The 14,835-nt window shown below is 38.3% G+C and overlaps 1 protein-coding gene across 1 annotated transcript; it reads left to right on the forward strand.

The window, feature by feature from the left end:
- The first annotated feature begins 101 nt into the window (after nt 1–101).
- Nucleotides 102–12,313, forward strand: LOC306879202 (apoptosis regulator BAX-like). Its single transcript, XM_079431996.1, has 6 exons — nt 102–432; nt 1,837–1,885; nt 1,997–2,158; nt 6,726–6,858; nt 7,123–7,227; nt 11,572–12,313. Exons 1-6 carry the CDS (start codon nt 366–368, stop codon nt 11,668–11,670), a joined length of 615 nt encoding a protein of 204 aa, XP_079288122.1. The 5' UTR covers nt 102–365; the 3' UTR covers nt 11,671–12,313.
- Nucleotides 12,314–14,835: the final 2,522 nt, after the last annotated feature.

Raw genomic sequence — 14,835 nt, forward strand, 5'->3', positions numbered from 1 at the left:
ATAATAGGTTAGTAAAATCACGAATAACTGAAAGGTGCACGCTTGTGGTTATTTCTTGGCGCAGCGAATCTGCTCTTGAATATTAAAGCAGCTTCATTTCCGCGTTATTTATTTCCAAGCGTTCCTATGGATTGGCTGAGCTCCTCTTGAAGCCTGTCGACAGCTTTTCCACTTTCATATCATGCTTTTATCTTTCTAATGGTGCTCCCGGGGAGGACACACAGCCGCGAGCGTCGATAACTTGTCTAGATTATGTTGTATTTTGTCGGAAACTGTGAATTTAGCGAATTCAGAGATTGTTAGGCTGGCTAACGTTAGTTAGGAAGCTATCGCTTGGGCCGGCGGTGTTTATACTCAATAAAACCATGGCAGACGCGAACGATGGAGAGAGGACCGATGAAAAAGAGCTTAAGGGGGCTACAGGTGGTGAAGGTAAGAGGAGGTACAACTTTTTAACGAATTGACTTTGTGAACTGACTTTGCACTCGGCGTGACGTCACACTGTTCTTCGACTGTGGCTTGAGGACTAAACATCTTCATATGGTTCAAAACACAACAGTGACCGATATTACGATGTGTGGTGATTTTAAGTTACCTTAGATGAGTTCTTTGTATTTAATCAGTTTCCTTTCAGATATTATGGAACTTCAGGTGACGTCATACTGAGCGTGTATGACGTATGTCGGGGCGTGGCCTGGTGTGGATTTGAGACCTAAATGTTTTCAGTCTCTTCACTATTAATTTATACCATTCCGCCAGTAGATGGCGAAAAGCGACTGTTTTTTCAGTCTGTTTATCTTTTTCTTAATTAATTGAAAATATAAAGAGATTTAAATTAATCTAATTAAAAAATAATTTACTGTGAGAATTTTGAACTATTTGTTAAATCGATTGAAGATTATATTTTCATTTTAAAAAAATTGAGAATATTGAATTTTGCATTACTGGACATTACTGTCGGTCGTTTAACATTTCAACAGTTGTAAGATATTAAATGTTTACTTATAGCTTGCCTCTTAACAGTAAAGTCTGCCTTTTTCATTTGATTCATTTAAAAAATAATGTGCGCAATGAGTTAGACCACCAAAAAAGTGTCATTTCCAGAACATTTTGTCATACTAAGAACGAACTTAAGGAAATTAGGAGCCCATTTGTCCCCTTAAGTGTCAGCGATGGTTATGAAGCCAGACTCTAGAAAGACTTTGTTGGCATTTTAGCCAGATTTGTCAGAAAACCGTAAAGAGGTGGGATCCGTTCACTCGGCCCAACCAATCAAATTCTCTTTCACATCCCGTGCTCGAATGCTATTGGCTCTCTCCTATAGTCAGTCTTTGAAAATAGGACAGCAGACACATTTTTCGAAGTAACGGTCAAAACAAATTCCTTCACAAGCAAATTCACATTCAGACACTTTAACAACATTCAGAAACTGTCATCCAGTGAAAAGGCCAATAAGCCATTAAAACATATGTTTTTCATAGTTTAAAATGAAAATACACAAGTAAACGCATTTTTTCTAAATTAAGTTGAGATTATACAAACAAGCTTTAACCAAGGTGTTGACAACAATACTGAAAGACAGAAGTGAGAATAAAAATTTGTCAGGAAGGTACTTTGGCTACACCATAACCATGACCAGCCAGTATCAAAACAGGAAGTTGTTCCCAATAGAGGTCAGTGTTCACCACATTTATAATACCCTCTCACCCCATTATCACGCCTAGGAATACAAAGATTGCTTCCTGTACTTTGCCCTTGCATCCTTTTAAAATACTTGTGTGGTATAAAGTTTATTAATCACATTGACTCACAATATTTTAATCCACTTATTTTCAGATGTCGTGGATGATGTGATCATTGAACAGGGTGCCATTTTACTGAGAGGGTAAATTCATTAAATCCTCAGTTTTATATAGGTTGTCTACGTGTATATTTTTAAAGCATGAATTTGTGTAAAAGAATGCATTTCTCCACTGTGCTTTGATTTCACTTGAAGGTATGTTATTGAACGAGTTACTCTAGAGGATCCATCCATGCATGTGAGCCATGAGGATCTAGGAGGAAGACCTCAGGATGCAGATGATCCTCAAATCAAAGACGTTGTAGATCAGCTTTTGAAGATAGCCGATGAACTTAACAAGAATGCTGAATTTCAACAGTATGTTTTTCATTTTATTTTAGCTTACTCTTCTTTTCATGAATATGAGGTTTTGTGATGAGAAAGGACACAACTGAAGCATCTAATCTAGTGGTTCTCAGCCTTTTTGACTCAAAGGCTTCCCATTTTCAGACTAAATATTCAAAAGCCCCTCATATAAGGTATAATATTTCTTCCTGTATGTTCTGCTGTAATTATGACAAAGCTACTTCTTTTCAAATTATTTTAATGAACCGAAGCGGATTGTGTTAATATATAAAATTAACCACAATTAGGCCTATGTTAACACATTGCTTTTAGGATTCAAATTTAAGATGATTTTAAAATAACTATAATTATTTATATCATTTTAATTCATCCTTTGGTACCCTTATAAGTTTGCTGAGGCCCTCTAGTGGGCCCCGGCCCCATGGTTGAGAAACATTTGTCTAATCTGATTATAACTACGTATATTATAGTTAGTACTTGTACACACATAGCATTTTCTCTTAAAAGACATTAGTCAATTTTTTCAGCCAATAGTTTACATGAGATTTTATTTAAAGATGCATTGTTATTTTCGTATGGTCACAAGTTCCTTCAGACACTATTGTAGAAATTCTCTATTCATAGCCAACCGTGATTCATTCTAAGAATGAAAGTGTCTGGTAAAAGGAGGTTGCTAAGGTAAAGGAAGTAATTTTTGACTAGTCAAATGATCTAGAAAAAATGGAAACCGCTTTTATTAAATGTCTCAATCTCTTGTGAGTGTAGATAATTTTAAACACGTTTCAAAAGAAGTTTTCTTTTCTTTAGGAGTGAAACTTTTTAATGAGGAACAAAGGACTGAAAGACTGGGCCTTAATAAATTGCAGAAATCTGTGAATATTTTTAGTCTAGTCATAAAAGTTGTAGAAGCCATCTCACACAGCAAACTCTTAGGAATTTCATTGTAAGGTTTTATTTTGCAGTAGGTTATCATATTTTTAAACCCTGGGCCAAGACCAGTATTAACCATGGGTTAGGTAGCCCTGCTCCAGACCGGGTTTAGCACCACTTTTGCAAGGTTAACCCCAAATTACAGTACCAAAGTAATAGAGTGTAAAAGAGCGCTGTGGGTTGTCTGGCAAAACACAACCAATAATACAACCCGAATTCCAGAAGTTTTTTATTTGAATAAAATGAAAGCTAAAAGACTTTCAAATCACATGAGCCAATATTTTATTCTCAATAGAACATAACAAATGTTTAAAATGAGAAATCTTACACTTTTGTCCACTAAATGCCTGCTACAGGTCTCAAAAAGGTTTGCACAGGGGCAACAAAGGACTGAAAAAGCAATACATTTTGAAAAATTTCAGCTGGGAGAACATCTAGCAACTAATTAAGTTAATTGACATCAGGTCTGTAACATGATTAGTTATAAAAGGGATGTCTCAGAGAGGCAGAGTCTCTCAGAAATAAAGATGGGCAGAGGCTCTCCAATCTGTGCTAGAGTGCGTAAAAAGATTGTGGAATACTTTAAAAACAATGTTCCTCAATGTCAAATTGCAACGACTTTGCAAATCTCCTCATCTATCGTGCATAACATCATCAAAAGATTCAGAGAAACTGGAATCTCTGTGCGTAAGGGACAAGGCCGAAGACCTTTGTTGGATGCCCGTGGGCTTCGGGCCCTCAGACGACACTGCATCACTCATCAACATAAGAACATTAAGACAGTTTACAAAACTACAGTATGAACTTTATATTGAAGTATGAACATTATACAATGTAGAACAATATAACTAACTGTTGTCACAACCAGATGTTGCCGCTCATGGCAGCCATTGTGCTTGGCTCTCTACTTTTTTTTGTTAGTTTTTCCTTTTTTTTTTTTTGTCTAGCACAGTCAGTTTCACCAAGGAAGAACTGCTGAACATCCGGCAGAACACTCCGCAAAATCTCCAAATGGTTTTCGATTATTCTGATGTTTTGCTGAACATAGTAGTCGGCGGAGCTACAGCGCTGTTTAGACGCTTCAGGATGCGCAGACTGGGGAAGCGAGCCGGCGCGCTTGTGAAGCTCAGACAGCGTGGATTTCGAATGCCGTTGCCTAGCAATCCATCTGGCTAATCTCCGCTCTCTTCCCAACAAAACGGAAGAACTCCTTCTGCTTTCCTGGTTTAACAAGGACTTTTCAAACTCTGCTGCTCTGTGTTTCACGGAAACCTGGCTGAACGACACCATTCCAGACATTACATCTGCCTAATTTCACGCTGATCGGAGCAGATCGCAACGCGGAATCAACGGGGAAATCGCGTGGCGGCGGGACATGCTTTTACATCAGTGAGAGGTGGTGTACAGATGTAACTGTATTAAAGAAGATGTGCTGTTCAGATCTAGAAACGCTTTTCATAAACTGTAAACCTTTCTATTTGCCACGGGAGTTCTTCTCGTTCATTCTCGTGAGTGTCTACATTCCACCGCAAGCACACGTGAGCTCAGCTTTACAGATACTCGCTGATCTGATCACAGACACAGAACAACAACATCCGGACTCTGTTTTAATCATTCTAGGGGACTTTAATAAAGCAAATCTCTCCCGCGAACTGCCAAAATACAGGCAGCATGTTACATGTCCCACCAGAGACAGTAATATATTGGATCACTGTTACACAGCGATAAAGGACGCACATCACTCTGTCTCACGAGCAGCTTTAGGACTCAACAACTGGTAGACGATCTTAATGAGTTCTATTGCAGGTTTGAAAATACACTATTCACACCTACTGCAACCCCCCTCTCCCCCACACCTAAACTGCAGATAAGAGAAGATAACGTGCGCCAGGTCTTCAAAAAGAACAAGAGAAGGAAGGCACCAGGCCCAGACGGTGTGACACCAGCCTGTTTGAAATCCTGTGCTGACTAGCTGGTCCCCATCTTCAACAGATCACTGGAGCTGTGTGAAGTCCCCTCATGCTTCAAACGCTCCACCATAATCCCTGTCCCAAAGAAATCCAAGATTACAGGATTTAACGACTACAGACGTGTGGCTCTAACATCTGTGGTCATGAAGTCATTTGAAAAACTGGGTTTGGCTTATCTGAAGGACATCACTGGACCCCCTGCAGTTTGCCTACAGAGCAAACAGGTCTGTGGATGATGCCGTCAACATGGGACTGCATTACACACTGCAACACCTAGACAGACCAGGGACTTATGTGAGGATCCTGTTTGTGGACTTCAGCTTGTCATTTAACACTATCATTCCAGACCTCCTCCTGCCCAAACTAACTCAGCTCTCCGTCCCCACCTCTGTCTGTCAGTGGATCAACCGCTTCCTGACAGACAGGCACCAGCTAGTGAGGCTGGGAAAATTCTCATCCAGCACCCGCACCATCAGCACTGGAGCTCCTCAGGGCTGCGTTCTCTCCCCACTGCTCTTCTCCCTCTACACCAACGACTGCACATCTAAAGACCCCTCTGTCAAGCTCCTAAAGTTTGCAGACGACACCACACTTATCGGCCTCATCCAGGATGGTGACAAGTCTGCTTACAGACAGGAGGTTAAGGAGCTGGCTGTCTGGTGCAGTCTTAACAACCTGGAGCTCAACACTATCAAAACTGTGGAGATGAGTGTGGACTTCAGGAGAAACCCCCCTGCTCTCCCCCCACTGACCATCACGAACAGCATTGTGACTGCAGTGGAGTCATTCAGGTTCCTGGGCACCACAATTTCTCAGGACCTGAAGTGGGACAATCACATTGACTCTATTGTGAAAAAGGCCCAGCAGAGGTAGTACTTTCTTCGCCAGCTGAGGAAGTTCAACCTGCCACAGGACTTGCTGAAACGGTTCTACTCTGCCATCACTGAATCCATCCTCTGCACTTCAATAACTGTCTGGTTCAGCTCAGCTATCAAATCTGACCTCAGAAGACTACAGAGGGTAGTCTGGACTGCTGAGCGAATCATTGGTACAACCCTCCCCCCTCTCCAAGAACTGTACTTATCCAGAGTGAGCAAAAGTGCTGGTAAAATCACTCTGGACCCCTCACATCCAGCACACTCCCTCTTTGAACTGTTGCTGTCTGGTCGATGCTACAGAGCTCTGAGGACCAGAACGACCAGACACAGAAACGGTTTCTTCCCTCAGGCAATCTCTCTCATGAACACTTGAACTCTTAACAATAAACATGAAACACACAACACTATCATACTTTTTATTTTTATTTTACACACATACTTATTACATTTCAAATTTGCACCTAACATACCTGTGCATACTGAATTGTCTATTTTGTATATTGTGTTTGTGCTATTTTGCTATTTTGCTATTTGTAAAATTGTACATTATTTATTTTATTTTTAATTTTTTATTATCTGTGTGCTGTTGCTGTCATTCTGTCACACTGTGGAGCTACTGTTACTAAAACAAATTCCTCGTATGTGCAAACATAGCTGGCAATAAAGCTAATTCTGATTCTGATGTTATTATCAGTTGATCATTTGCATTGTAAAAACTGATCCATATGGTTGGCATTTTATACAAGATGTATGATTGAAGAGTTTGGGAAGCCCGTAACTTACTACTTTTTCCCCTCACAGTCTCATCAGCACTGTGCAATCAAACTGTGCTCAGGACGTCTTCATGACTGTGGCCAGGAGCATCTTTGAGGATGGCATTAACTGGGGACGTGTGGTTGCTCTGTTTCACCTCGCATATAGGCTCATTTACCAGGTAAAACTATAATTTCACCTTTTATTTTAAACAGAATAGGAGTATTCATTATTCATTTCTTCATCTTCAATTACTTTAATGGAAAATGTGAAAATATTGCCTCACTCATTTGTTCTTCAATCAGTGTCAAAGTGGTATTGCATGAATAATTGAGAAAATGCTAAGTCATCGTGTTTATTTTTGATAATTCAAATTTATTAAGCGACGCCTTGTCTTTTGGATGATGTAGATGCATTAAAACATGATTTCCTTTCATTCCTTTAGGCTCTGACTCAGAACCACTTTGACATTATCAGGACGATCATTAGCTGGGTTTTACAGTTTATCAGGGAAAACATCTCTGCCTGGATCAGACAGCAAGGAGGATGGGTAAGTTGCTGTTTTTGTGTGTGCTGTCTGGCCACCCATGTGGAGCCACACAGGTCGAGCCAGACATGGGCCACCACACACAGAGAGACGCACCCACTCCAGCCAGGAAGTACATAAGCACAAACCCAGACACATCCCGTCTAGGAACATCCAGACACAAAAACCCACTGACCCGGTGTGGCACGCAGATAGTTACCATCTGATATGAGCTGTCTTTTTAAATTGCATATCAAGAATGCAAATTTTTGCTTTTCACATCTCACTTAGGAGTAGATATTGTCATACTTCAGTAAGATGCGGTTTGCATGTGTGCTGCAGAGCTCCACCGGGCGACTACAGTTCCTGGGGCCACTCAAGTTTAATAGCACACATATGATCATAAAGGAAGCAGAATGTGGGGTGCTGGGTTTAGACTTCAAACACTCAGGCGTCATGGAGCATACTGTGGCCCTGAGAACTGGAATACAGTGAACATGTGACCATATTTACAGTGTGCTAAGCAGCATGAGCCTGAAGAATGCAAACCCAGCTAGGGAGGAGAAGGGATGCTTGTATTTTTGACCCTCATTTTTGGGGATTTGAGAAAGATCAGGCACAAGCTGTTTACCGTATTGTACTGCAGGGGAATGTGCCACTAGTCATGTCTAACCATTAGGCAGTTGTGGCCTAAAAGAGTCGGACTTGTAAGAGGAAGGTTGTTGGTTTGATTCTCAGTACCGGCAGGAATTGTTGGTAGGGGGAGTGAATGAACAGTGCTCTTTTCCACCCTCAATACCCATAACTGAGGTGTCCTTGAGCAAGGCACCTAACCTCCCTGGGCGCTACAGCACTGGCTACCCACTGCTTCGTGTGTGTGTGTTGAATATTCACTGCTGTGTGTGTGTGTGTGTGTGTGTGTGTGCACTTGGATGAATTAAATGCAGAGCACAAATTATAAGTATGGCTTACCATACTTGGCTTCACATCACTTCATCTATGGTTTAATCGAAGTAGTACAATATTTATTATTGACATTTATATTTGAATTTGTATAGCCAGAAGATTTATATGCATGATTTACTCATGGCATTGATGCATAACATGTAAAACTGAAAAAATTGTAGCGCTCCAAACAGGAAAAAATAATTTCTTGTACTGCAGGTGCATTGAGCCAGTTGGATACTTGAAAATGAACAAGAGAGTGCCTACCCTCACACTGATCCACTCAAGTCTATTTATTTTATAAATTGCATCGTGCAAAAAGTGCAATGTGCATGTGTTTTTAACTCACATGCACTTTGTACTTTTTGCACGATGCAATTTATAAAATAAAAAAAGATGTTTTTGTCGACTTTTCCAGACTTGAGTGGATCAGTGTGCGGATAGCCAATCTCTTGTTCATTGATGCATATCATCAAATATTAATTAGGCTTGTCACTACACCAAAGTGTTATACATTTTACAAAACCTTGTAGGTTTCATAATCCTCAGTATATCTATATAATGAATAACTCCAAACCTCTAGGATATACAGCGCTGCTTGAAAGTTTGTGAGCATTTATAATTTTGTATATTTCTTTCTAAGTCCTGAAAGTAGACACAGAGAATCCAATCAAACAAATTATATCAAAGTATATACTTTGTCATTTATTTATTCAGGATAATGAGCTAATATTACATATCAGTGAGTGGCAAAAGTATGTGAACCTCTAGGATTAGCAGTTAATTTGAAGGTGAAGTTAGAGTCCGGTGTTTCCAGTCAATGGGATGATTATCAGGTGTCAGTGTGTGCCCTGTTTTATTTAGAGAACAGGGATCTATTAAAGTTTGATCATGTTTTTGCAAGCGAATCATGGCATGAACAAAGGAGACCTCTGAGGACTTAAGAAAAAGAGTTGCTGTTGCTCACCGCGCTGGAAAATGTTACAAAGCCATGTATAAAGAGTTTGGACTCCACAAATCCACAGTCAGACTGATTATTTACAAATGGAGGAAATTCAAGACCATTGTTATCCTCCCCAGGAGCGGTCCACTAACAAAGATCACTCCAAAAGCAAGACATGTAATAGTCCACGGGTTTGCAAAGGACCCCAGTTTAACTTCTAAGCAACCAAAGGCCTTTCTCATATTGCCTAATTTTAATATTCATAAGTCTATCATGAGGAGAACACTGAACAACCATGGTGTGCATCGCGGAGTTGCACAGAGAAAACCAGTGCTCTCCAAAAAGAACATTGCTGCCCATCTGCAGTTTGATAAATATCATGTGGACAAGCCAGAGGGTTATTGGAGGATTTTTTTTATGGACGGATGAGACAAATATAGACCTTTTCGGTTTAAATGAGAAGCATTATGTTTGGAGAACGAAAGTCACTGCATTCAAGCATAAGAACCTTATCCCATCTGTGAAACATGGGGTGGTAGTATCATGGGTCTGGCCTGTTTTGCTGCATCTGGGCCAGGACGGCTTGACATCACTGATGAATAATGAATACTGAATTGTACCAGCAAATTCTAAAGGAAGATCTCAGGACATCTGTCCGAACTTAATTTCAAGAGAAAGGGGGTCATGCAGCAAGACAACAACCCCAAGCACACAAGCCATTCTACAAACGAATGGTTAAAGAAGAACAAAGTTAATGTTTTGGAATGGCCGAGTCAAAGTCCAGACCCTAGTCCAAATGAAATGTTGTGGAAGAAGCTAAAGCAAGCAGTTCATATGGGGAAACCCTTCAACATCACAGTGTTGAAGTGGACATTTTTATAAGTGGTTGTGCAGGACTGATCAGCAGTTACAAGAAATGTTACCTGCAGTTATTGCTGCAAAAGGGGTCACACCAGATACTGAAAACAAAGATTCACATACTTTTGCCACTCACAAATATTTAAAACGGGATCGTTTTTTCTTAATAAATGAATGACAAAATGTTTTAGTATAATTTGTTTGATTGGGTTCTCTTTGGGTGACTCGTGTGAAAATCTAATATAATATATCTAATAAAAATATGACATGATTGAAAACCTGTCTATGAAAACATGAACACATGATTAGAACACTGCTAGATTATGATTATGATGCAGCAATGTTATTAAAAAAGAAGCATCTAAAAAGGAATAGCTGGAATATAAACTGAAGCCCACTTTCTGACACATTCCATGATATTATTCAGATAGTCTTACGTAGCCAGACCTTCAGACTGACGGCTGAAGGTCTGGAATCCATGGCAGCTTTCATTGGCCAAGGCCCGAAGTCAGAGATGATTTGGGGTGCCGTGACGTCTGCTGGTGTTGATCCATTGTGTTTTATCAAGTCCAAAGTCAATGCAGCACATCTTCTGTGCCTCTCCAGCACTTTATGCTTCCATCTGCTGATGAGCTTTATGGAGATGCTGATTTCCTTTTCCAGCAGGACTTTAGCACCTGCCCACAGTGCCAAAACCACTTCCAAGTGGTTTGCTGACCATGATATTACTGTGTTTGATTGGCCAGCCAGCATGCCTGACCTGACCTTCCCCATATGGAATTTATGGGATATTTTCAAAAGAAAGATGAGAAACAGTCGATCCAACAATCCAGACGAGCTGAAGGCTATAGTGCCTCAGCAGTGCCACAGGCTGATCACTTCCATGCCATTCCTCACTGATCCTGGAATTTTTCAAGTATTGAGTGCATAAATGAACATAATTTAAAGAACTTGAACTTTTCTGTTTTTGCAAATCCTTTTTTTGATTGATCTAAGTGGATTTTTGACTTTCTTGAGCTGTAAGCGCTAATCATCAAAATTAAAACAAAAATAAAACTTTTGAATTGTTTTACGTTACATGTAATCAATCTAGAATATATGAAAGTTTCACTTTTTGAAAAAGAGAACTTTTTCACGATGTTCCAATTTTTTTTAGATGTACCTGTATACTTCGAACCACACTTTGAGAGCTATAGGTCCAACCACACAAGTTTGTGATGCTATTTGCGATGTTGCTAATGAAGGAACTTGCAACCATAGGTAGTTAATGATGCTTTTGGGAAACACAACCCAGAGCGATTTTTTTTTTTTCTGGTTGCTTTTTGTGAATCAAAAACATACAATCTGAAAAAGGTAGTCTGATTCTCGAATGAATAATTTAGTGATGCTAAATGAGCCGGTCCTTTTTAGTGAATCAAAAACACTTATGAATCAATTATGAATTTTTGAATTTTGACAGCACTGGTTCCATTAATTTGTAATGTTATGGAAAATTTCCACTTAATTATTATTATTTTTTTCCAAGGAAGAAAGTCATCCAGATTGGTTGGATGTCATTTAAAGTCTTGAGAATGTGTTCATGTGCAGGGTGTATCTAATGCTTTCTCTGCCTCGTGTTGCAGGAGGGCATTTTCTGCAGCGTGTCAAGATGGCGTACTGTGTCTTGCATCGCAGCGATGGCATTCATTGTAGCTGTGGTTTACTGGAGAAGAACGCGCTAATATAAGTGAAAGATGTGCCAGATTGATTATTCTCACAAATGTGGAAATTTGTATCAAAAGCAATACATTGTGTAAGTGGTGCAATCATGTGGACCAATCACAGGTCATACAGACCAGTCATACTTCATGCCTTGCTATGGTTAAAGACTTAAACAGAAACAGCCACTCCAAAAGACACTGTAGCCTTTTATTTAGAATTTTTTTAAGCATTCCCTGTTGGCTGTCTTTTGTTTCTATTTCAGCTGAGTCAAGGAACATCTTTCGACACGATTTATTTATTTAAGGGATCTTTAAGACTCAAAGATTTTTAAGACACTTCAATTTTTCTCCACCAGTGCCTTTTACTCTGTAATTTCTTTCTGGCTCAGGTATAAATTTTTTAATGTGCCACATAACATACCAGCCCTACCTCGAATCAGCTAAATATCTGAGGCTAACTGTTTACCAGATTCTTTTTAAATTATTACATTAGGAATAAGGGACAGGGCTGAAATTTTTTAAGAATGTTAAACCTCAACAGAGTTTTAAAATGCAGTTTAAGCGGTAGAAATGGCTGAAAGGTTTAGCATGTTATTGGTGAAATGCAGTGAATGTGGAAAATAATCCTTGCACACCTTGAAATAAATGACAATGAATTTCTGAGAGATGTCTATGAATATTCTTTCATTTGTATGTTTCTGAATCTTTATTTCTTAATACCAAGGTACATGATACTGAATCATAACACGGCCACGCACTCTTATATGACTAATTAAGTTTTGCTGTGGTCTATATGTCTTCTTTGACCCGGTCACAATGTTCTCAACAGGACAGCTCACTAAACAAGAGAGCGCATGAATGAGTTACAGTCAGTGATGGGTAGAGGGCCCTTATTGTTTCATTATTTCCTGTTGTAATTGGAAGCATTCATATTCATTCAGAATCATCTCTGCGATGGGATCCACAGGTCTGTTGTCTCTCAAACCACTAGAAAGAGGATCCATGTGTCAGACTGAGGGAAGCAGTTAACCGTTTCCTCCAGATTCTAGTTCTCTTCCAACCAGAGCCATGATCAGTCTCACTTATAACCTAAAGCATATGGGCTGCTGAAGGGTGACATAAATAATGGTGTAAATATCCCCTCCCCCAGACACTTAACCACACTGACTAATGTGGATTTCATTGCATAAATAAAATATTAAATCAATTGGCGTCTGCAAAGAAATTATGCACATTTCAGATTCGTGTATTTTATGACATATTAGCTCAACACATCTAAATCACATCTTTTATGTTCAATGAATGGACACTCAAAGGATGAAATGATATGTGTTACCACAAGATGTCATGTTAAACTCACTGAACAGCCACATGGATGAATAATATATTAATGTGAGTATCATTGATGTACTATTATAGTTTTTGTTGCTTTTGTATATTTTCTGTTTTCACTTTTTTAACTAGTTTAGTACTTCAACTTTAAAAAGAAATGCAAAATTATGCTTTGGCAACAAGCTGAAATAAATATGAAATAAATAATATTTTTTTTTTTTATATATATTTAACGTTTTAATAAAAAATTACATTCCTGGAGGGATTTAAATGATTTATTTAGAGTTTTTGGTGGAACTCATGTTTTAATAACCGCTAATTTATCATTACTGAGAAAATGAAGATGGAACATAAATACATAAAATCCATTATTTCATGCCCATTTACCAAATTTACAGTCAGTGAAACTCTTGATCTTCTCATCCATATGCTTAGATGTCACCATATTATAGTCGCAGTTGAGAATCATTTTCTTAATTATACTGTTTATTCTGCTGCGTATTGCTCATTATCGCACTACTACCATACAGGTTCCTATAGCTTATTAGGATTTATGTCAATACTTCCTTGAATCCCCCCATAGTGGCGTTGAGCCCATTGACGCCACAAGCATTTCAAGGGCGCTAGCAGCAGCCGGCCCGTGTCTGTGTTAGCTCAGCTGTTAGAAGACTACAGACTGGATCTCCAGCAGGACAATGACCAAAGTTTTCAGAACTCAGATTTCACATGTCGTTATGAACCTTTGCCAGCTATAAACCTTGTATGATCAGCTGGAGTGCTTCAGAAGCTAGACGCAGTAAACAACTGGGTGGGTAAAAAGTCTCCCCTTTAATCTAATGGAATATGTACAGGAAAAACAAAAAAGTCATATACCACACGCTGGTTGCATATTTCATTACAGAGATGCTCACAATTTAGTATGCAATACAAACACAGCATAGTTGCTGAGGCTTTTATTAGATGTGTGGGCTCAACAAGAGTGTCTCTATCAGGCTCCAAGTAAAATGCATTTACTTGTTTTAAACTGCTCATTTATTTAGTATGGAAGCCTGCTTCCACCTAAAACGGGTAATTGTGACTTTATATCTTACAATTCTAACTATATATATCTTTCAAATTTAATTTCTTGTAATTGCAACTTTTTTCAAACAATACTCATATCTCATGTGTTCCATCTTGCAACTGACTATTTTCCTGCAATTTTGACTTTCTAGTTTGCATATTTATATTTGCAATGTGAATTTATTTATCATAATAATAAGACATATATATAAAGCAACATTGAAATAATTTACTTATTAATATAGATAGTGCACTTTAAAATCTTTAAAAATATGGCACAATGTACTGTATTAATATGAATAAATTTTCCATAATTATTTTGTTGTTTTAGGGTTAACAGAAATGTCTGCAAAAACACTGGATTATGGATAAAGATGATGAGGATGATTATTATTATTATTTACTTTTGCAGTGTGACTTTTTTCTTGGAAAACTATTAATAATAATAATACCTAAAAATAAAATAATAAATAAAAAGCCAACTATTATATTTGTTTTAATGTATTAAAAGCAACACTGAAATAACTGACTGCATTTCTCATAAATATGACTTTATACCTCACAATTGGAGTATTTTTTCATGAAACATGAAACTCACAATAAAACATGAGTCACATTTTACAAAGAATAAAGTCATTTAGTTCAGTGTTTCTTTTAATACATTAAAACAAATATAATATTTGCCTTTTTATTTATTATTTTATTACTATTAAAAAATATTTATGAGAAATAAAATCACTGCAAAATATAGTCACATTGTGAGTTAGAAAGTCACAAAAACAGCTTCCATAC

This window comes from Barbus barbus (genome assembly GCF_936440315.1).
Source record: "Barbus barbus genome assembly, chromosome: 2".
Classification (NCBI taxonomy): Eukaryota; Metazoa; Chordata; class Actinopteri; order Cypriniformes; family Cyprinidae; genus Barbus; species Barbus barbus.